The sequence below is a fragment of the Nomascus leucogenys genome, chromosome 15, assembly GCF_006542625.1.
Source record: "Nomascus leucogenys isolate Asia chromosome 15, Asia_NLE_v1, whole genome shotgun sequence".
NCBI classification, from domain to species: domain Eukaryota; kingdom Metazoa; phylum Chordata; class Mammalia; order Primates; family Hylobatidae; genus Nomascus; species Nomascus leucogenys.
In genome coordinates, this window is record NC_044395.1 from 94,425,822 (window position 1) to 94,448,645 (window position 22,824).

The window sequence follows — 22,824 nt, forward strand, 5'->3', positions numbered from 1 at the left end:
ACATACTGTACTTGTCCTCCTTCAGCTTTCCTTTTTTAACATTTGTTTTCAAGATCTATGCAGATTAAAGCTTGTAGATCTGGTTGATTCATCTTTAGGTATTATATGAGTAAACTATATTTACATGTATGTTTCTCAAAGTGGAGTTGTTGGATTTTAGGATTGTGTAGTTTTCCAGCTTTCTTAAAATTTGCCAAATTCTCCTTCAAAGTGTTTATACCAATTTACCCCCATGCCAGCATTCATTTGAGTTTTAATTTCTCTAAGACCTCACCAACTCTGGATGTTTTAATGGCTATTGAAGTTTTGTGAAATGGTATCTCCCTGCTGTCTTTAGCATTTCACTGATTATTGGTGAGGTTGAATATCTTTGTTTATGTTAATTGGTTATTCAGGTTTCTTATAAGATACCTCTTCATTGCTTTTCAAGCCACTTTAAAATTAGCAGGAAGCCCTGAAGAAACTGAAGAGGTTGTTTGTATGCATAAAGATATGTAAGTGTGCATGTGTTAAGAAAATAACAAGTTCTAGAAATGTCCATCAGTGCTGGGAGACTTGGCCCTTATAATCATGCCATCAGAGCAGGGAGCACAGTGCCCGGCGTGAGAAATCCGACATCCTCCTCATTGGCCACCACTGGGGTCGAGCTATGCCTCGAGCTCATCGGCTTCCCTTATCTGAGGCTGGGGGAAAACGTGAGGAGACAAAGGAGAGAAAGGAAAGGGAGCCACCATCTATCTCTCAGCACTGTAAGTCCGGCACTGGACAGGGCATCTTTATATACCTGCTTTATTTTTCCCTCAAGCAGCCATAAGATAGGTATTTCCTTCATTTTACAGGAGGAGGAGTCTGAGGCACTGTGGGATTAAGTGACTTGTCCAAGGTCATATGATCAGTGGCCGAACTCTCTGAACCCAGATGTCTGACTGCAAGCCCATCCCATTTTTGCCCTGCCAGGAAAAAGTAGAAAGGAGGAATGAGAGGAGAGAAGAAAACGGAGAGGGAGAGGAAAGAGAGCATCCTTTATGATGAGTCACCAGTAATCACAGCTGTGACATGAGTTCGCTATGCTAATAATCTAAATTTTCCTTCCCCATAGTATATACATCCTGCAGATGCCGTGAAGCTGGGCCAGGCTGAACTAGTTGTGATTGATGAAGCTGCCGCCATCCCCCTCCCCTTGGTGAAGAGCCTACTTGGCCCCTACCTTGTTTTCATGGCATCCACCATCAACGGGTAAGGTGCTGTGGGCAGGAGTCCTTACTCCCGTGGCAGGCTCTTGCAGATTCAGGGGCATGTAGTGGATGTGGCCTGGGCCTGGACAGCTAAGTCTGATTCTCAGAGTCTCTGAGTGTTTGGGGCTGCTTCATTCTCTACTGGGCTTCTGCAAATGGAAACTGGTCTCTTAATGAACTGTTACACGTCTCTGGCCCGACATGAAATGGGCAGTGTAAGACTGAAGAATTTTAGTCTGATGTGCTGAGTGTCTGCTTCTGTCTGTAGATGTGATAAAATGTTGAAAAATACATGGATGGTGATACCAATATCTTATATCTTAGAAAATACAGTATTAAAGTACTATAATTATCATAAGAAAGCAAGCTCATAATGATTTGCTTTTTTTAATTTGAAATATTTAATTTGAAATATTTAGTGTTGGCTATTGAAAAATTAGAACAGGTAAGCAAAAGAAAAATCAGCTGTAGCCAGGTGCGGTGGCTCACACCTATAATCCCAGCACATTGGGAGGCTGAGGCAGGTGGATCACAAGGTCAGGAGTTCAAGACGAGCCTGACCAACATGGTGAAACCCCATCTCTACTAAAAATACAAAAATTAACTGGGTGTGGTGGCACGTGCCTGTAATCCCAGCTACTCAGGAGGCTGAGGCAGGAGAATTGCTTAAACCCGGGAGGTGGAGGCTGCAGTGAGCCGAGATTGTACCACTGCACTCCAGCCTGGGTGACAGAGCGAGACTGTCTCAAAAAAAAAAGAAAAATCACCTGTAATTCAACCATCTGGAGATAGATTTTGTTAGAATTTTGATGTACATTTTCTCTGCATTTATTTTACTTTTTTCATTTGAACAAGAAAAACATTTTTAATTTGCTTTTTGAATATAATAATATATTGTGAAATCTTTTGAGGTCAGTAAATATGTATCTCTGATATTGGGAAGATCTCTATATGGAAATCACATCTTGAAGAGATTATTCTGTATGCAGATTTATTGTGACTGCTTTGCTTATACTGAAAATACTGAAATAAAATGGATTTTTACTTTTCAAACAGCTTTATTGAGATATAACTCACATACTGTACTATCTATCCATTTACAATGTGTAATTTAATGGTTTTTAGTATGTGCACAGAGTTGTGCAACCATGCTCACCACAACCAATTTTAGAACATTTTTATCACCCCATAAGGAAAGCCTGTGCATCCTCCTCCAGTTCCTCCACACCCCCCAACCCTAGGGAGTCACTAATCTACTTTCTGTACCCGTAGATTTGCCTATTTTGGACATTTCGTATAAATGGAATTATAAAATATGTGGTCTTCCATGACTGACTTGTAGCATGTATCAGTATTTCATTCCTTTTTATGGTTGAATAGTATTCTATTGTATAGATATACCACATTTTATTTTTCCATTTATCTGTTGGTGGACATTTGGGTTATTTCTCCCTCTTGGATATTATTAATAATCTTGCTTTGAACATTAGCGTGCAGATTTTTGTGTGGACATGTTTTTCACTTCTCTTAGGGATACACCTAGGAGTGAAACTATTGGGCTAACTCTATGTTTGACCATGCGAGGAGCTGCCACACTCTTGCAAAGCAGTTGCACATTCTATGTTCCCGCCAGCAGTACGAGGGCTCTGATTTTTCTGTATCCTCTCACACACTTGTTATGTATCTTTGTGATTATAACCATTCTATTAGGTGTGAAGTGACCTCTCGTTATAATTCTTATTTGCATTTCCTGGTGACTAATGATATTAGCATCTTTACATGTGCGTATTGGCCACTCATGTGTATTCTTTGGAGAAATGTCTATTCATATCCTCTGTTCATCTCTCTAATTGGGTTGTCTTTTTTATTAATGATTTGTAAGGGTTCTTTATATATTCTTGATACCAGGTCCCTTATCAGATATGATTTACAAAAATTATCTCACATTCTATGGGTTTTTCACTTTCTTCTTCTTTTTTTTTTTTGGAGACAGACTCTCACTCTGTCGCCAAGGCTGGAGTGCAGTGGCGTAATCTTGGCTCACTGCAACCTTCGCCTCCCAGGTTCAAGCGATTCTCCTGCCTCAGCCTCCTGAGTAGCTGGGATTACAGGTGTGTACCGCCATGCCTGGCTAACTTTTGTATTTTTAGTAGAGACAGGGTTTCACCATGTTTGTCAGGCTGGTCTCAAACTCCTGACCTCAGGTGATCTACCTGCCTCGGCCTCCCAAAGTGCTGGGATTATAGGCATGAGCCACCACGTCCGGCCACTTTCTTTATAATAATGTCTTTTAATGACAAAAGTTTTGAAGTTTTGTTGCTTGTGCTTACTCTTTTTTCTTAAATAAATAAATAGGATACTTTTGGGAGAGCTTTGTTATGTGGTGTGGAGAGTGGGCATAAAACACTCATCTAGCTTTTATTATTATTTGAGTAAGAGGAAGTATTTTATAGTCTTTGAATATAATAATGAGTACTATGAAATGATGTAATGAAAAGTGCTGTGTGTACCCTGTGGTGACATATGCTTGTGACTAAAGACAAGGAGAAGAAAACTCAACAATGAAAGCTGCTTGAGTTACCAGATTATAGGTGATTTAATTTTTTCCCAACATTTTTCAGCTATTTTATGTCACCTTTTAAGTGGGCCTAGCAATGAAAAGAACTACTGAGGTAGTGGATTTGTTTTATTTTCCAAACTGGAAATGTTCTCAGTTCATTTCCTTATGTACCGTACTTCCAAAAGCAGCTCCGTTAGTTGACCATTTAACTTTGTTCCAGCTTCACTAAAACTGCCTAAAGCCTTTATGCTAAAGGCTTTACTTACATCATTTTCTCAGTCCTTATTTTTTAAGTTCACATCACAGTCCTATGAGGTGTATAGAATAATCCCCCCTTGAAGATGAGGCGAAAAGAGATTGAGCTCCTTGCCCAAAGATACTAAGTAGATGAGCCAGGATGTGAGCCCAGGCCTGGGTGGCCCCAAGCTGAGCCACCGTGCCACCCTGCCTCCTTTGGACAGGTGCCTGCTATGTTGGAAGTTCAGACATGAGCAAGGCTGTCTTGGGGGAAGCAGGGGTCTGGTGTTTCAGCAGGTGGAGGAAAGCAGCTCTCTGTCCCCTCCTAGACAGTGGATTTGGGACCTCGTGCCTAATTCCTTTTGCCTTTGCTTCTAGCTATGAGGGCACTGGCCGGTCACTGTCCCTCAAGCTAATTCAGCAGCTCCGTCAACAGAGTGCCCAGAGCCAGGTCAGCACCACCGCTGAGAATAAGACCACGACGACAGCCAGATTGGCATCAGGTATCCCAGAACCTGACCCGGGCCCCGCGGTTCACAGCAAGGCCCTTCAGTCTTACCGATCCTCGCTTCCCCTGTGACATCAACGGAAGCACCAAACCTTCCCACCATCAGGCTGAGAGGTTGAGTCCCCAAGAGGAGAAGTAGCTTTTCTCGGAGGAACAGCAGTCCAGTGACCAGATGGGAGCCAGACTAGGGCCTTCTGATGGTGGGGCCCTTGTGTGTCCTTGTCTCAGGGCGTGGTTGCATTGAGATCCCTTTGGGGTTGGTATCGTGGCAAGTTGAATATCCACCAAAAACAATTTTAAACCACCCAGTTTAAATTCTTACCACATGTCTCTGGCCACCATGGGACAAATATAAAGTGAAACATTTTTCCTTGCTTTTTTAGACAATACATATTTAATCATTGTATCTTCTTTTGTGTGTGTGATTGTGGTGAGCAGCGCGGACACTGCATGAGGTTTCCCTCCAGGAGTCAATCCGATACGCCCCTGGGGATGCAGTGGAGAAGTGGCTGAATGACCTACTGTGCCTGGATTGCCTCAACATCACTCGGATAGTCTCAGGCTGCCCCTTGCCTGAAGCTTGTGAACTGTATCCTCCTCTGGGTTTCACTGGCCCTGTGAAAACGAGAGGGGCGGTGAAAGAATTCAAAGGATTTGGGCCCTTTGTTTCATAGGATGCTGCTCTAGAGAAAGGGGAAAGTTGAACATTTTCAATTTCCTTTTTCTCTTCTTCCTTTTTTTTTCTTTTTTTTTTTGAGACGGAGTCTCGCTCTGTCACCAGGCTAGAGTGCAGTGGCGCGGTCTCGGCTCACTGCAGCCTCCGCCTCCTGGGTTCAAGTGATTCTCCTGCCTCAGCCTCTCGAGTAGCTGGGATTACGGGTGCCCGCCACCACGCCCGGCTAATTTTTGTATTTTTAGTAGAGACAGGGTTTCACCATGTTGGTCAGGCTGGTCTCGAACTCCTGACCTTGTGATCCGCCTGCCTCAGCCTCCCAAAGTGCTGGGATTACTGGCGTGAGCCAATGCGCCCAGCCATCTTCTTCCTTTTTTTATGTGTTTCTGCTTAGGACACTGAGCTCCTGTTACCAGCTAGGGAAATTTGTTCTGCCTCCAGAGAGTAGTATGACCTGCCTTCGGCTATTTGTTTTGTTTTGCTTTCTTAACTCCAGACCCAGCTACTATGTTAATAGAGATACCCTCTTTTGCTACCACAAGGCCTCTGAAGTTTTCCTCCAACGGCTTATGGCCCTCTATGTGGCTTCTCACTACAAGGTAACTGCAGCTAGCCCTTGCGTGAATGGCAGCAGGGAGCTTCAGCATTTGGCAGTCCCCTTTTACTTGATTTACATCTTTTATTACCCAATGGCTTAGGTGACTGTTCCACTGGGACACTGATGAGGTCCACTGATCTTGCTGTGTAGGTATAGAGCATGGAGCTGTCCAGCATGCAGTAGCTGGACAGAGTGGAAAGCTGTGTCCATTTTTAAAGGAGTGCTTTCATTTTTTGCCTGCCTACTAAACTGGTAGGATGAGGTGACGTCGCAGTTGTGGCCCAGGGTGCAGTTTGACCTGAGACCAGCTTTGTAGCTCTGGGCTGTTTTTATGGAACAGTGAATTTGAGGGTTTAGAATATCTGAGACTCTTAAAAACAAAAGGGTTGGTTAAAAAGGATACTTTTTGAATGTCTAGATAGTATTTTTATGAACAGCCTTTAACGGAAGGCTTGAAGAGTTGGTGTTAGAAGTGGTGACAGTTTTTCCTGAAATAGCAGCCTCTTATCTGTAAAAAGTTCACTTCCTAGCTGTGAAATAAGTAGTGCTAAATAAATTCTCTTCTGCTGTCCAGCCTCAGTGCTCAGGGTGAGAGGACAGTAGGCATTTGAGGCTAAGTTCCCCTTAACCTGTGTCAGGCTTGCCAAAATACTAGAAAGGTGCTTTGCTGGACTTCTGCTCCTCCCTTGGCTTTGGAGAAGGCAATACTGCAGTCATCCTGTGGTTCTGAATCGAACCTTTCGCGTAAAGGGCAAGAGGAAGAGTGCTTCTCACTGACCCGTGTTTGGCTTCCACAGAACTCTCCCAATGATCTCCAGATGCTCTCCGATGCACCTGCTCACCATCTCTTCTGCCTTCTGCCTCCTGTGCCCCCCACCCAGAATGCCCTTCCAGAAGTGCTTGCTGTTATCCAGGTATTAGGAGCAGTGGCAGTGATTTGGGGAACCACTGAGGCATCAGGAATTAGTGGCTCAATAACTGCATTGTGGGAGTTTTGAAACTGTGGAGTCCTGGTCTGGAACCAAGGGGCTGGGTCTGCTGAGACAGGTGACTAGGGTGCACTGGAAGAGGTCAGCGCCACTAGACACCCAAAGCTCCACTGTTGATGGACAGGGAAAAGCCAGAACCGACCGCTGTCTTATTTTGACTCACAGCTTCTTCCACAAACAGACTTGTTTGTTTTCTCCCTTTATTACAGAAGCAATACATGGTGCATTTTGAATTAGAGGCTACAGATTGGGGAACAAATTTTTAATGCCTAGCATGGATGTATTTATGCATTTCTGTATCACTTTTCCTTTTCATATACATGGGAACATAGTATTTAGTAATCTGCTTTTATTTTTAGGCAGTGTATAAAACACTCATAATCTACATAAGTTTTAAAGCTGTGTAGTATTTCATTATATACATGTACCATGATTTGTTCAACCATTCACCCGTTAGACATTTTAGTTGTTTTGAACTTGTGCTGTTCTGTACAGAGCCTCATGAGCATCCTGTATCTTGATGGCATTCACACACGCATAGCATGCATAGAGACTCTCTTCTAATGTGGCTTTTACTTTTTGGGTCAGGAGGCTGTCAGTCTTCTGCCCTGTAACATGGGGCATGGTAATTAAGCTCCTGTTAGGAATGGATGTGTCAGGCCGGGTGCCATGGCTCACGCCTGTAATCCCAGCACTTTGGGAGGCCGAGGCGGGCGGATCACAAGGTCAGAAGATCAAGACCATCCTGGCTAACACGGTGAAACCCCGTCTCTACTAAAAAAAAAAATACAAAAAATTAGCCGGGCGTGGTGGTAGGCACCTGTAGTCCCAGCTACTCGGGAGGCTGAGGCAGGAGAATGGCGTGAATCCAGGAGGCAGAGCTTGCAGTGAGCCAAGATGGTGCCACTGCACTCCAGCCTGGGCGACAGAGTGAGACTCCATCTCAAAAAAAAAAAAAAAAAAAGTGGGGGGAATGGATGTGTCAGTGTCAGGGTTAAACCTGAACATGGGGGTGGAAACAACTGGCCTAGTCCGAGAAACAAGCTATATTCTGTGAGTGGACTCTGTATCAGAGCTGGCCTTTTTGCCTGCACTGTCCTGCTTCCCCCGCAGGTGTGCCTTGAAGGGGAGATTTCTCGCCAGTCCATCTTGAACAGTCTGTCTCGAGGCAAGAAGGCTTCAGGGGACCTGATTCCATGGACAGTGTCAGAACAGGTGACGGGCTTTCCCTGGCATGTCTGAGGGAAGCTGGTGGTGTCCAAAGATGTCTGTGTTGCTAAGTTACTGGTTTGTGTCTCCCACACAGTTCCAAGATCCAGACTTTGGTGGTCTTTCTGGTGGAAGGGTCGTTCGCATTGCTGTTCACCCAGATTATCAAGGGGTAATGTATCCTCAGGTTCCCCTGAAGCCGTATTGCTGGCGGTGCTTTAGGGCGGGGGTACTTGGTGGCTGGAATAAGAAGCTGGTCAAGCAGAAGCAAGTGAAGTATAGGCACTTCCCTGCTGTGGAGAATTTAGCCAGGGTTCGGGGTGGGTGGGTGGACAGGGTGATGGCATATGCTCACTCTTCCTTTGTGAGAACGAGGACTTGTGAACCAGACCTGCATACCGAAATTACCTTCTTAGAACACCTCACTGAGTAACTGGCTGTAGAAACTCCTTTTCAGGCAGTGGTACAGAAACTGCCTCTCACTTGGGCTTGCCCATCTGGAGACCAGAAAGCACAGCCATCCTTACCCTCAAGTGGCTGTTCTTGATGGGCTAGACCAGTGTTAAGAACTCGGGTCACCCTACTTTCAGTCTTAAGCATCTCTGCTTTGGCCTCACTCAGGGTTTTCATTGGTTCTCTTGCCCCGTGCAGTTCAACATAGAGGGAAGTTTCTCTAGAAGCAATGCAGGGGAGTCAATGTGGCTTAGACTGAGAGCAGCTCTCTTCCCTCTGCCTCTTCCCCTTCATGTTTGCTCCTAGATGGGCTATGGCAGCCGTGCTCTGCAGCTGCTGCAGATGTACTATGAAGGCAGGTTTCCTTGCCTGGAGGAAAAGGTCCTTGAGACACCACAGGAAATTCACACCGTAAGCAGCGAGGTAAGCATCTTTCGACAAACCTCCTGTGTCCTGGTTCTTGGGAGGATAATTCTCTGGGTTTTTAGGGGCATCAACAAAAACCAGTCCAGAGCTTTGGGCCCCTCTCTCATTTTCTTCTGCTGCTTTCTCCAACTGAACACTTGAGATCCTCAGATCAGTATCATTGGGATCATCTGTGTTAAAAATGTAAATTCTTGACCCCCACTCTAGACCTACTGAATCAGAAACTCTGGGGTAGACCCCATAATCTGTAGTTTAATAAGATTCTCAGGTGATTCTGATGCTCATTCAAGTTTGAGAATCACTGCTCTATAATCTCCTCTTTCATCCTACACTCAGACTAAGGGAAGTTCTGTCATTCCTTGATAAGAATGACTAATACTAGTAACTGTGACAGCCTTTCACGTGCATTCATTGATTTTCATAGTATGTATATTTGGGAGCTAGACAAGGGGCTTTTATTTAAGTTGAAGCAGCTGGGCAACATAGCGAAACTCCGTCTCTACAAAAAATACAAAAATTAGCCGAGCATGGTGGTGCACGCCTGTAGTCCCAGCTACTTGGGATGCTGAGGTAGGAAGATTGCTTAAACCCGAGGTTGAGGCTGCAGTGAGCTGTGATCTCGCCACTGGACTCCAGCCTGGGTGACAGAGCCAGACCCTGTCTCAAGCAATGAAAAAAAAAGTTCAAGCTCAGAGGTTTGTCACTTCCTAAGGCTGTCAGGTGATAGAACCTGGACTTCATGCTGGATCACAGGAGCCTGCCTGTCCCTTTGTAAATCTGTTGGGCATTTTTTTTTTTTTTTTTTGAGATGGAGTCTTGCTCTGTCTCCCAGGCTGGAGTGCAATGGCATGATCTCAGCTCACTGCAACCTCTGCCTCCCAGGTTTAAGCAATTTTCCTGCCTCAGCCTCCTGAGTAGCTGGGACTACAAGCACACACCACCATGCCTAGCTAATTTTTGTATTTCCAGTAGAAAATGGGGTTTTGCCATGTTGGCTAGGCTGGTCTCGAACTCTTGACCTCAGGTGATCCACCCGCCTCAGTCTCCCAAAGTGCTGGGATTACAGGCATGAGCCACCACTCCCGGCCTCTGCCAGTCATTTCTAAACTCTGTGGCTGTCTTCCTGCATTCTAGAGGTCTGGAGCAGTGTGATTCCATGCACGTTGAGGTGTTTTGTGTACTTGGGAATGATTACTTGACTCCGGTGTTCTCATAGTTTGAAAATCACAGCAACAAACCAAGAAACCTCTCCCAGTTTTTGTTGTGCTAAGTCCAGGGTACGCTGCGGCAGGGGTGCTTGATGATGTCTCTCTCCCTCTGCTCAGTGGACTGTTTTCTCTCCTTGGCACCTTCCCAGGCTGTCAGCTTGTTGGAAGAGGTCATCACTCCCCGGAAGGACCTGCCTCCTTTACTCCTCAAATTGAATGAGAGGCCTGCCGAGCGCCTGGATTACCTGGGTGTTTCCTATGGCTTGACCCCCAGGCTCCTCAAGTAAGTGTCTGCCCTCTTTCCACAGCATCACTCCTTGGCATTGAGAAAGAAGAGTTCTGTGGGCTGTGTGTCTCTGTTGGTAGCTGGTGTCTGTGCTAGCTTGCTATTCGTGGCATGCTTTTCCTGGCTCTTGCCCTCGTGTGTCTGTCAGCTGCTCCCCAGAGGCCACACACAGTAACCTACTGTCTTTGTATCTTTGCAGGTTCTGGAAACGAGCTGGATTTGTTCCTGTTTATCTGAGACAGACCCCGGTGAGTGAGGCATCCAGCAGAGGAGAAGTTTAGGTTTGCCGTTATGGTAGGTGACAGGCCTGTCCTTGCAAAGAGCCCTAGTGCCTCCCTGCTGCATCGCTCTGAGCAGGTGGCTGTGCCTCTGAAGAGGTTTATTCTGATGGACACGGAAACAGCCATCCTCAGTGACAGGCCACATCATCACACGTTTCTTCCCCGACTACACGGTGCATGCTTTGTGCTTAGTCATAAAATGGCAGAGGTACGCGTGGACTTGTTCATCAGATTCTGAGAAAGGAGAGTGGACAGGAGGATCAAGGGTAATTCCTAGAGTTTTGGCTTGAGAAACTGGGTGTTGGAGGTGCTGTCGGAGATGGGACTCGCTGCAGGAGGAGCAGATTTGGAGGGAAGAGTGGGAGTTCTTTTTCGATGTTAATATGAGATGCCTATTGGACATCCAAGTGGAAATGTGGACTAGGCATTTATTTGACTACAGGAATTTGGAGGGAGGGAAGTTTGGGGCTAGAGATGGAGCTTTGGGAGCCATCAGCATATTCATAATAGAATGCACTGCAGGAGGGCACGGAGCTCTTGTCTGTTGTGTTCATTGCTGTATTCCTCGCACTTAGAGTAGCAGTTGCTGTGTAGTTTGTGTTCAGTAAATACTTTTGTTGAGTGAATGAAAAATATCTGGAGCCAATGAAAGGACGTGAGAGTGACTCCTTGGACCCTAACGTTTAGAGGAATGAAGAGGAGGACACAGCACATAACAAGACTGAGAAGGAACAGCCCTGATGGGCAAGAGAAAGTCGGGTGTGGTGTCACACATCGAGGTGAAAAAGTGGGAATGGGAGTCAGCCCTGTTGAGAGGATGAGGAGGATGAGGACAGCTGGCCATTGGATTCGTCAGCAGTGGTGAGCTGCATTGAAGCAGCTGCAGTGGAGTGGAGGCTTTGGCCTGGCCAGAGGGAAGAGGAGGTGAAGAACTAGAAGGGGAACAGACGACTCAGGAAGCGAAAGGGAACAGAGAAACAAGGTCGCTGGAGGGAGATGGGAGCTAAAGAGGGATTGTCCGATGGGAGATTCTAGAGAATGTTTTTTGCTGCTGGGTTCAATCGTGCAAGTAGTGATATAGGTGAGGGGGGCCGACTGCCAGAGTGCAGGCCTTGAGGAAGTGGTGGGTGGGACTCGAGACTCAGGAAGAGGTGACCACCTACTTCATCCTTCAGAATAGGGAAGGCAGAGAGCGTGGGAATGGAAGGCATCAGTTGGCTGGCTGATTTGGGGTTGGGAGGATGAAGACATTGTCTTCTGAGTACTTCTGTCTTCCCAGATGAGGGGAGTCCATCAGCTGAGAGGGAAGTGTTGGAGGTTTGATTTTGGAGAGGGCAAAGCCAGTATCAGAGACTAGTGTCCAGTGTCTGTCCGATGGTTTAAAGTGGGACTGGTGAGGACTGCTGGGTGTTGGGCTGCTTCCGTGCAGGCAGGGAGCTGCAGAGATGGGTTGGGTCTCTGGCAGTGCATTTGGTGGAGGCTGGGGATGTAAATTTGGCTGTCAGCTCCAAGGAGAACGCAAGCTAGCTAGCTGCGGTGTGGTCTGCGGTGTGTCCGTGTGGTCTTGCACTGTGCACTGTTCATTTGTGACTTGGTGGTGTTTTTATGGTGTGGGGCTTTGTTGTTATGGAGTAAAAAATGTAAAAATAGTCACAATTTTAACACCTAAAGAAGCCTGCACTTGCAGACTGGCTGCCAGCACTGAGGTGTAGGTTTTGGCCCTGAAGTTTCTGCTGTGGGGCATCAAACCCATGTTGACTGGATCATGTGGAGCTTAAGCCCTAATGACTGAGTTAAGCATCTACCTGAGAGGAGCGGATATTTCCCTCCCGCACGTCCCGAGCAAGAGGCAGGCCCGGAAGAGCCAGCAGCTCTGCTCTGTGTCTATGACACTTTTGAGGAGATTGCAGGACAGTGATCTTTGCAGCCGTTGGGTGTGAACTGAGGTGGTACGAGGAGGGTGAAGGCGAGGGCTGTTTGAGAAGGGGCACCTACCCCCAGGCCGGGAAGAAGGAGAGGCCTGCGGAAGCACTAAGCCTTTCTTCTCTGAGTGTTTACCCTTCATCAATGATGGGTTGTTCAAAAAAGGGGATTCTTGGTGCCAGTTAAACCTCTGTGTTGCCCAGAATGACCTGACCGGAGAGCACTCGTGCATCATGCTGAAGACGCTCACTGATGAGGATGAGGCTAACCAGGGAGGCTGGCTTGCAGCCTTCTGGAAAGGTGACTGAGGAGTGGGGGTTTTGGGGAGACAATGAGGTGATCGGGGGCTGCCGGGGATGCCTCCAGACCTCTAACTCTGTGTGATGGCACCCCACAGATTTCCGACGGCGGTTCCTAGCCTTGCTCTCCTACCAGTTCAGCACCTTCTCTCCTTCCCTGGCTCTGAACATCATCCAGAACAGGAACATGGGGAAGCCAGCCCAGCCTGGTGAGCCTGGCAGGGACAGGGAGGAGGGTTGGGAATGGCTTGGCTGTGTTGGAGGTGGGTGTGGTGTCCTAGGAAGGGTGTGGGCTGGAAATTGAGGGACTGGTTCTAGCCTGCAGTCACTCGCTGGCCACCACCCGCTTGCCAGGCCCCTGCTCTGTCCCAGGCTGTGCTGTCTTTCATTTTCATGGTAAGACTCTGGCTGTGCAATTTAATGTCAGAGGTGTCCATTTAGTTCATGTAGCTGGTTAGTTATGGAGGCCGATTTTCATCTGTGCTCTAAGGGAGTGAGGTGCTCCATCTCTGAGGTTTAGTTTCCTCATTCATGAAATTGTAATAAGAACATGCTGCTAGCCTCTAGCCAACAGCACACAGAAGTGCTTTGTGCATACAGATTCTGTTTGAATACTTAAAAAACAAAAAATGTGTAAGAGATTACTTTTATTGCATATTTTATATATAAATATTTAGGTATAACATGCATATGTGTGTATATGTGTGTGTATATACTTTTTTGCCAATTATATTTTGATGGAGAAATCCGTGTATCTTGAGCTGGGCAGAGCTTACACACTTTCTGTGACACTGAATGAAGTGACAAAGCAGGGAAAGAGTGTAGTTGTGTTCCCCTAACCCTGGGCCACAGGGAGCTTTTCCTTGGTCCATGTGTTCAGTGTGGGAACTGAGCAAGGGTCCTGTGGCAGCCGTCCCCTCCCCACACGTGGCCTGGAGCCGCCCTTTCTATGGCAGGAGCGGGTTTGGTGTCCCTCTGAGCCAGGGCTGTGTGATATGGCTGCCAGGCCCTGTTAGATGCTCCTGTGTGTTAGGGTGCCACCTGGGGGCTGTGTGCTATCTCATGAGGGCGCCGGGTGACCTAACCTGTCTGGCTGTCTATCCTGTGGACAGCCCTGAGCCGGGAGGACCTGGAAGCACTCTTCCTCCCCTATGACCTGAAGCGGCTGGAGATGTATTCACGGAACATGGTGGACTATCACCTCATCATGGACATGATCCCGGCCATCTCTCGCATCTATTTCCTGAACCAGCTGGGGGACCTGGCCCTGTCTGCGGCTCAGTCGGTATGCTATCTGTTGCTCGCGTGCAGGAGAAGCGAGAATTGTGGAGCTGTTCATTTGCTGGGTGTTGGGTTGGGCACTTGGACATAATTGTGTGCCTTTAATTCCTCATAGATCTGATAGGTGGGTAGTGGTCCCCTCATTCTACAGGTCAGGAAACCTGGGCTTTGAAGTCGAGTAATGTGTCCAGCCATGCAAAGTGAGAGAGCTGCAGCTTCCACCCCACTACACTGCCTTGACACTTAACTCCACCTTAGCAGAGGTTCAGGAACATCCCAAACTTTTAATGTAGTTGTGAAGCAGGTATCTGTCAGGATAAAAGTTATTTTGGGGATTTCAGGAAGACAGCATTTCTTGGTGGTCTCAGTAACAGGATGAAAGAGAAGATGCCAGTGTACACAGTGCTAGTCTACCTTTGTACCAATAGCTTTGGTCAAGAGAGTACTCTGGTTCTTGGCGCCATTTTAATGGGGAAGGGCCCGTCCTAGAGGCCCACCCAGCAGATTTTCCATCCTTTAGGCTCTCCTCTTGGGGATTGGCCTGCAGCATAAGTCTGTGGACCAACTGGAAAAGGAGATTGAGCTGCCCTCAGGCCAGTTGATGGGACTTTTCAACCGGATCATCCGCAAAGTTGTGAAGGTAACCTCGGTCTGAGGGCAGGGGCTTGTTGTCTCTCAAATAGTGCAACAAACCCACTCCCTGCTCCCAAGATGAACACATGTTAGCATTGAGCTGTGTTTGCTGCATCTCGTCACACACACACACACACACACACACACACACACACACGCAAATCCAGGACTTCAGAACACATGTTAGCATTTAGCTGTGTTTGCTGCATCTCATCACACACACACACACACACACACACACACACACACACATACAGGACTTCAGCTCTAAAGAATCTGTGAAGTTCTGTGTCCTCTCCCAGAGGCATCCCTATTAGGAATTTGGTACATATCCAGTCTGTGTTCTTCAACTCTTCCTGCTAATATCCACATTCCTAAACTGTAGAGTGTTGCTTTGTGTCTTCAAAATCCACACCTTTCTATAAGACACCAAGTGTCTGGGTCACGGGTGACTGGGTCCCTGCTGTTCCTTCATCTTCTGCTTCTCTGTTGGTTGTCTTTTGTAGCTATTTAATGAAGTTCAGGAAAAGGCTATTGAGGAGCAGATGGTGGCAGTGAAGGATGTGGTCATGGAGCCCACGATGAAGACCCTCAGTGACGACCTGGTATGTCCCTGCTCACGGCCTCAGGAGTCCCAGCATTTCCATCAGTTGCCTTAGGCTGTGAATACAGACTGTCTTCCCCTTCCCCTTTAGAAAGAGTCTTCTGCACTAATTGAGCTAAGTGCTATTCCATAGGTTTAATTGGGCAAACGGACCCAGCATTGTCTGAGCACACACAGGCCTAGAGTTGTGCCTCCCACTGATTGTGTGTGTATGTTGTGAATGTAGCATTCCAGCATCTGTTGCAAATGTTTTGCTTTTTTTGATGACTTCTTAAATGCATATTTTATAACAGAGCTACCTTAAAATAATCAAAGCTGCCTACAAGGTTTTTGCAGGTAGACGGAAGAGAAGGAGATGTTTTCTCATCATTGTGCTATTACACCCCAGCTTCACCTTTTCCTGTGTTTGGTTCAATCCTTGACTCTGACTTAGTCTCTCTGTGGGTCCTTAACCACAGGATGAAGCAGCAAAGGAATTTCAGGAGAAACACAAGAAGGAAGTGGGGAAGCTGAAGAGCATGGACCTCTCTGAGTAAGGCTTGTGGGAAGCAGAGGCTTTGCCTTGGCTTCTGGGGCCCTAAGAATCTGCCTACACGTTTCTTCTAATCATATCCCACATGCCCTGGGAAGTGTCTTTCATGGGATCAATTTTAGAGGTGCTAACAGTTCTATTTGACCTTCTAATTGCCTATTTGTATAATTTTGGAAGAGTTGGGTTCCGGAGACTAGTGCCACCACTTTGACTTTCACATTGCGCTCTCTGATCCCCAGGGCTCCAGGTCACACCTCGGGTCCTTTCAGGAATGGCAGTGCCGATTGGCTGAGCATGCACTTTAATGGTTACTTACTCTATTTGGCTTTTACATGTGACTTTGTTAGAAGAAAGGATTCTACTGCTAAAACCAGCCAAACAAGCAAAACACCCCTTGCTCTAAAACTGTCTGGGGATCCTAGTCCCTTTTGAGCTTCAGCTGTAGTGGTGCTGCCTTTCCGTCCACTGCCTGGATTGATGTGAATAATAACTCCAGAATTCATGGCCTCTGAGCCTCTGTGACCTGTAGTCCTGTGTCTGGGTCATTAGTGATGGTGGCTTCTGGGTATGTGAGGTGGAGGTGGCCAGGAGTCCTTGGACAGAGAATCGAGCTCTAGTTTCTGCCCTCAGCTTTGCAATATCAAAACCTTGATTTGCCAGGACTGTTAAATCTAAAAGAGAAGGGAGGGAGGGGAGAGGCACAGTTCAAGGGCTTGCGGACAAATGCTTGGAGGTGGGAGTGAGTGAGAAGATTGTGGGGGCGACAGGAAGCTTCTTTGGTGGATGTTAATGAGAGTCATGTGGGAGAAGCCAGGCAGGCTGCCTTCTGTGCAGGACTGTCCTCACTGACTCCTACCAGCAGGCCTGGTGACCCTCGCTCCTGTGGAGCTTCTATCCATAGAGCTAAGCGCCACGTCTCTTGGCCCTCCTGCACACTTGTCCCCTCTGTCCTCTGCTGTTCAAATGCTGACACAGCTCAGCCTGGCTTTCATGACAGGAAGTGTCTGATAAGAATGTTGTCACTGTCGTTATTTTCTCTTAAGCAGTCCCCTCTTCTTTCTAGCAGGCTTTGATAGTTCCCTTCTTTTTTTTAGATACATAATCCGTGGGGACGATGAAGAGTGGAACGAAGTTTTGAACAAAGCTGGGCCGAACGCCTCAATCATCAGCCTGAAAAGGTGAGGGCCCAAGGTCTGATGTGCATCTGGCGGAAGAGGCATTCTGGCTTCTCTGTAACTTTGACTAGAAAACAGGAGGTTGCAGCAAAAGCTTTGACAGAAAAGTCATGGTTCTTCCCTTTGAGAGTCCCCTGGCTATTACCCTGCAGTGCATGTCCCATAGACCAGGAGGGCCATCTCTTAGGCATGGATCTCTTAACTCTTTGTATTTGTTGGCCATGCCGGGGCACTGGGCCTGTCAGGGAGAAGGGCTTGAGGGAACAGTCCAGAAGCTGCCACTGGCTGAGACTTGCTTATGGGCTTTCATCATTCAGCCCTCAGGACGACAGCATAAGGGGGCTGTTTTATTACTGTCATTGCTTTAAGATGAAGTAACCAAGGCTCTCGGGTTAAGTTCCCAAGAAGCACACAGCTAGTGAGAGCCGGAGCCAGAATCAAGTCCAGGTTTCTCCACTGCAAGACCATAGGTTTAACTGTTACGTTGTCCTTCCTTTGAGCCAGCAGTTCTCAAGGTTTTGGGTCTTTGAGTTCCTTTATCTCTTAAAAACAATTAAGGCCCCCAAAGGACTTTTGTTGGTTATATCTGTGGAAATTTCCCATATTAGAAATGAAAAACTGGCCAGGTGTGGTGGCTCACGCCTGTAATCTCAGCACTTTGGGAGGCCGAGGCAGGAGGATAGCTTGAGCCCAGGAGTTCAAGACCAACCTGTGCAACATAGCAGACCCTGTTTCTACAAAAAAATTTTAAAAAGAAAATAAATGAAAAACAGAAATTTAAAAAATATTCATTTGTTCACAGTAATAATGGACTCAGTCATTTTGAAAAATACTCTTTTTCATAAAAATTTTGGTGAGAAGAGTGGCATTGTTTTACATTTACATTTTTGCAAATCTCTTCAGTATCTGGCTTAACAGAAGGCAGCTGGATACTCATGTCTGTGTCTTCACTGACACTCTTGTGCTGTCATATCTTATACTCTGGAAAACTGAATATCTGTGAGAGAATGAAAATGAAAAAAGGCAAATAACTATTTTCATACTAATACAAATACATTTTGACCTTGTGGACACCTGAAAGGGTCTTAGGGACCCCAGCAGTCCCTAGACCACTCTTTGAAAATCTTCACTCCAAGCTTCTTATCTGCAGAGTGGTGCATTTGTAAATAACTTAGGCTGGAACCTTCATCAGTTTTCCCTGGGAATACAATGAGGCCTCCCCTGCCCAGAGCCACTGGAATTGAGGCTTTCACAGCTGATTTGGGGGTTGATGGGGAGAGTGAGATTTTGGCAATCCCCTATTTATTGGTTTCCTTAAAAGCTTATATTTTGGAAACATTTGGAAAGAGGAAACCTTGTGCCTCTAGGAACTGTAGATCCCAGAAATCAGGTACTGTCTTCCAGAGTCTCCGTTAGTCACTGTGGCATCTTGAAGGATCCAGCGTCAGTGCCGGCCTCATTTCCCAGATGCTTTGTGGTGCAGCACAGAAGCCCACTGTCGGTGTGACCTGTCTCTGTTTTGTACAGTATGGCAAATGTAGCACAGGGCCCATGATGGCTTTGGCCTTGAGCACGGTGGTTTTGACTGGAACAAAAGGCCAGGGAGCGTGCTTGCTGTAGAGACGGCCTCAGCTCCTCACTCTGCAGAGCTTGGCCTTTCCTGCCATTTGTTTGGCCACTGCTGGTAGTGAGAAGCCTCCTGAGCCCAACCAGCCGGTGTTGTGTGGTTGTTCATGTGCTTGATGGCTCTCAGTAAATGTGAAAGCTTGAACTTTGTGAGCTAAAAATACTGGTAGCTATCATTAAATACTCTGAGGCCTTTCCTTTTCTTCCTTTGAGAGGTACTTCATTCACATGATGTTAATGGTCTCTGGAGTGAACTCTTCACTGTCTCCTTATAGGGAAGTATTTGTTCCCAGAGCAAAATTAAACCTGTAAGTTTCTTAATGGCAGGTGGCCGTTTGCTGAGTGATTCCTGTGCCAGGATATCAATGAAGAATCCAGGGGCTGGTCGCAGGGTGTCACCTGAGTTACTGTTGTTTGGGTTTTCTTCTTCTCATATAGGAAAAATAAAATAATAGTAGCACATCAGAAAGTATGGCAGGGTTTTCCTTGGAGTCTCATGCCTTATATTAAAGACTGTCTTCAGGGTCATTGGGATGAATATGTCTGGTTTCCAGAGTCGCTGCAGTGGTGAGAGAGGTGGTGGGGAATCCTTGTGGTGCCTTAGATCTGTCTTGGGAGAGGGGAGCAGAGTGTACTGCACCCTGAGGAGAACCCGGATTTCAGCTGTTAAGATCGAGATTTGTTCTTCCACAGACTAAGAGCTGGGTCAGGGCAGGAACTGGTCTGTATGGTGTGTCGCCAGCCCCAGCACAATGCCTGCCCCCTAATAGGTTTGCAGAGAACATTAATGTCCAATTGGGTGTCCTACATCAAGTTTCAGTCGGTGGAAACCCTTTTTCACAAAGCAAAGCAAGCTTAAAACAAAGCAGTCTCAGATGTTCAGATCTGTACATATTTCATTCTTTCTATTTTTGATTTTTCTCTAGTGACAAGAAAAGGAAGTTAGAAGCCAAACAAGAACCCAAACAGAGCAAGAAGTTGAAGAACAGAGATACAAAGAACAAAAAGGATATGAAACTGAAGCGGAAGAAATAGTGAAGAGAAGCTTGGCCATCTGTGTTTGATCATGGGAAGATACTCTCACTAACTGAACCCTCTCTGGCTGGACTGTTAAAAGCAACAAGAGGCCCCGGCACACCTGGAAGCCGGCCGTGAATTCAGCCTCCGGGCCTGTGTGTCTGTGAGCTCAACCTGGCTGAAGGCAGAGCCACTCCCAAATGGGTCTTCTTAGAACTCGATGGCTGGGCACTGCCATCTCTAGAATTGCCAGGAGTCTCTCTCTCCCTGCCCAGTCCAGGGCCCTCCTTTCCTATAAGTTCATATTTTGCTTTGAGCCAGCTTTTTAGGCTCATTCCCACACATGTGGAAGCCACGTTGCCTTTCCTCCCCCTGAGGCCCTTAAGTACATTGCTTTCTGGTGGTGCCCAGGAGGCTGCTGCTGGGCCGCTGGGTCTCTCTTTGTGGACTTGTGCCTGGAGCAGGAGGAACTCCAGTCCGTCCCGGCATCTGTGGCAGCCCGCGGTTAGGTGCGCTGGGGTTTGCTGATGTCATCTTGTGCTGTTACACTCTTGGCTCCAGCAGACCCACTGTCCCAGAAAAGCCTGAGCCTGTAGTTTATGTAGAATGCCACATCTGCATCCTCAAGATCTGTTGTCTCATCCATTTGGGAAAAGATGTTGGGAAAGGCCATTTTGCTCACAGGGGTGAGGGGAAGGATAGAGAATCTATTTTTAATAAATAACATTCTAGAAAGACCAGCTGCCTGTGAGTGCTCTGAAATCCACGTGGAAGTTTCTTCTGGTGGGTCTTGGCTGCCTGGTGGAATTTGGAAGGTGTTGGTATCAAGGTCGAAGGGGAGCAGTGTGTCTAGGGCTTCCCAGCCCAGGAGTGTGTGGGAGAAGTGGCAGGTGGCTATGGTCACCTCGAGGGGCTTGGTGTGGTGGCTGGAAGCCAGCTAGAACTGCCTCATTTCCTTCCCAGCTCCTTCCAGGTCACTTGGTCCCTTCCATTTGTTGGGAACAGAGATAACCTGGTGGCTACACATACTTTGGCATGTTTGTTTAATGGTATCCAGGCTAATGAGTCTGCAGCCCCGATATGTTGTCTAGGTTCAGAGAAGGACCGGGAAGGAAACGGTAACTTCTCAGCCTAAGGGTATTTCATATGCAGCTCCTAGGACTCGTCCCCATAGGGAGAAGAGCAGGTTCTGTGTGCGACCCTAGGGCTGCTGAGCCTTGTCACCGAGGCTGTCAGGACATGAGCCTAGGGGCCTTTCGTTTCTTGGAACTGAAGTTTCCTGGTCACAGACCTCTGTTAGGTCTGTAGGAAATTTTGCTGGAGGCAGGGAGGGGGCATGAAAATAATTTTTATTTATTTTCTCAGGTGGGTGCCTGAGCCTGCCTTTCAAAGAGGGTTTTCTTAGAGCGTGGCCAGAAGCAGAGTCATATGCTCAAATGGTCAGAGCTGGATGGGACTGTGCAAGTTGTCCAGGCATATCATCCTACAGGTAAGGAAGCTTTTGTTCAGTGTCTCTACCCCCAAAGTCTCCCCAGCTGGCTCTGCTCTGGGGTGCAAGGCGAGAGGGCTCTGGAGGTAGACTGCTCTGCCCTGACCCTCACCGTGGCCTTGGGCAGGTTACTTCATCCTACCTGCCCTTCAGGTCCACTTCTGCAAAGTGTGAGTGGTAGGAATAGCACCTCCGTCATGGGGCTGTGGTGAGAAGTGGGTGGGGTAGAATGGGAAGCGTTTAGAACAGTGCCTGGCACATAGCAAGTGCCTCTCTGGGTTCTGGGCACTCATCACATCTAACTAGAGGAGCCGCTCAAGTTCAGTTACATGCCAGCTCTAAGAAAATAAGGACTAGCTCTGGTGTTCTTTTAAAAACAGACAGGGTCTTGCCCTGTTGCCCAAGCTGGAGTGTGGTGGCTCAATCATAGCTCATTGCAGCCTTGAACTCTTGGGCTGAAGCCATTCTCCCACCTCAGCCTTCCAAGCAGCTGGGAAGGTGCTCACCACCACACCTGCCTAATTTTAAAAATTATGTACAGATGGAGTCTCAATATGTTGCCCAGGTTGGTCTGGAACTCTGGCCTCAAGTGATCCGCCTGGGCCTCCCAGAGTATTGGGATTAGAGGCATGAGCCACCACACTTGGCCAGGACTGGCCGTGTTCTAAAACCACAACCTAAGCTAGAAAAGGAGTCTCACTTGGGCAGCGAAGAGCATGCATTTTGCAGTCAGACTTGTCTGGCTCTGTGTAATATCTCTGTATCCTTGGACAAGGCCTTTTTATTTGCAAAGTGTGTGTTCCTAAACACACGCTTGGGTCTTTGCATTTTGTGGTCATGATCTTGGGTTCTCCTTCAAACCTGAAAAGGCATGCCTCCCCCACACCTCACCATCTGGCCCCCAGACAGAGTGACATCTGTAAAGCTTGGCTGTCTTAGGAAATGTCACTTGTGAAATGAATTCAGATAGGCCAGCCATGAATGCTGTCACCAGAAGGGGAAGAGGCTGAAGAAGCCTGAACAAAGAAGGTTACTAAATGGTCGCCCCCCATACCCCCTCGCCAGGCGGGGCTAATGCCGGCCTGCTTCAGTGCTTCCACTGCTCATCTGGCCCGGCAGTCCCGGAGGACTCCGGATGACCAGGAGACGGGACACAAAGAGGGCTGCTGAGGCTGGGAGGTGGGGGAGGGGCAGAAATAAGTGACCGTCACCTTGGAAAAATGTAGACTCATTATCTGAGGCCTGTTACAACACCCACAGCCATTCTGCAGGCCTGGAGGAGGGGATGGGGTTGGAAACCCCTTGGGCTTGAATAGGCAATTTTAGAGGATTGCCCCTGAGTGGGCATGCCCTTGATTCTACAAACAATTGGTTCCAGTTAAACATCATCTGGATCCTGCAAAGGGGACTTGAAAGGCAGCCTGAAGGGGAGAGGCCGGGGCTTCCTGCTTGGGCTGGTTCTATTGAGGAGAAAGCTCTAGCCACCTTGCATCTGGCATGGGGACTAACGTGGAAAAGGATAACTGGCCTTCCAGGCTGAGAGCAGAAAGGAAAGGAAAGCTTCAGGAGAAGATTTGAATGC

General features: G+C 47.4%; 1 protein-coding gene across 3 annotated transcripts in view; it reads left to right on the forward strand.

The window, feature by feature from the left end:
• NAT10 (N-acetyltransferase 10) overlaps positions 1–20,490 on the forward strand; it is a 41,294-nt gene extending 20,804 nt beyond the window's left edge. For all 3 annotated transcript variants that reach the window (XM_003254395.4, XM_003254396.4, XM_030829728.1), the window contains 18 exons: positions 1,100–1,236; positions 4,411–4,535; positions 4,979–5,129; positions 5,716–5,812; positions 6,609–6,725; positions 7,914–8,015; positions 8,107–8,181; positions 8,769–8,885; positions 10,246–10,379; positions 10,582–10,630; positions 12,790–12,886; positions 12,984–13,094; positions 13,998–14,170; positions 14,687–14,806; positions 15,306–15,404; positions 15,862–15,935; positions 17,030–17,113; positions 19,663–20,490. In XM_003254395.4, the coding sequence (XP_003254443.1) occupies positions 1,100–1,236; positions 4,411–4,535; positions 4,979–5,129; positions 5,716–5,812; positions 6,609–6,725; positions 7,914–8,015; positions 8,107–8,181; positions 8,769–8,885; positions 10,246–10,379; positions 10,582–10,630; positions 12,790–12,886; positions 12,984–13,094; positions 13,998–14,170; positions 14,687–14,806; positions 15,306–15,404; positions 15,862–15,935; positions 17,030–17,113; positions 19,663–19,771 (1,971 nt within the window). In that variant the 3' untranslated portion in view covers positions 19,772–20,490. The remainder of the gene's footprint in view (positions 1–1,099; positions 1,237–4,410; positions 4,536–4,978; positions 5,130–5,715; positions 5,813–6,608; positions 6,726–7,913; positions 8,016–8,106; positions 8,182–8,768; positions 8,886–10,245; positions 10,380–10,581; positions 10,631–12,789; positions 12,887–12,983; positions 13,095–13,997; positions 14,171–14,686; positions 14,807–15,305; positions 15,405–15,861; positions 15,936–17,029; positions 17,114–19,662) is intronic.
• Positions 20,491–22,824: the final 2,334 nt, after the last annotated feature.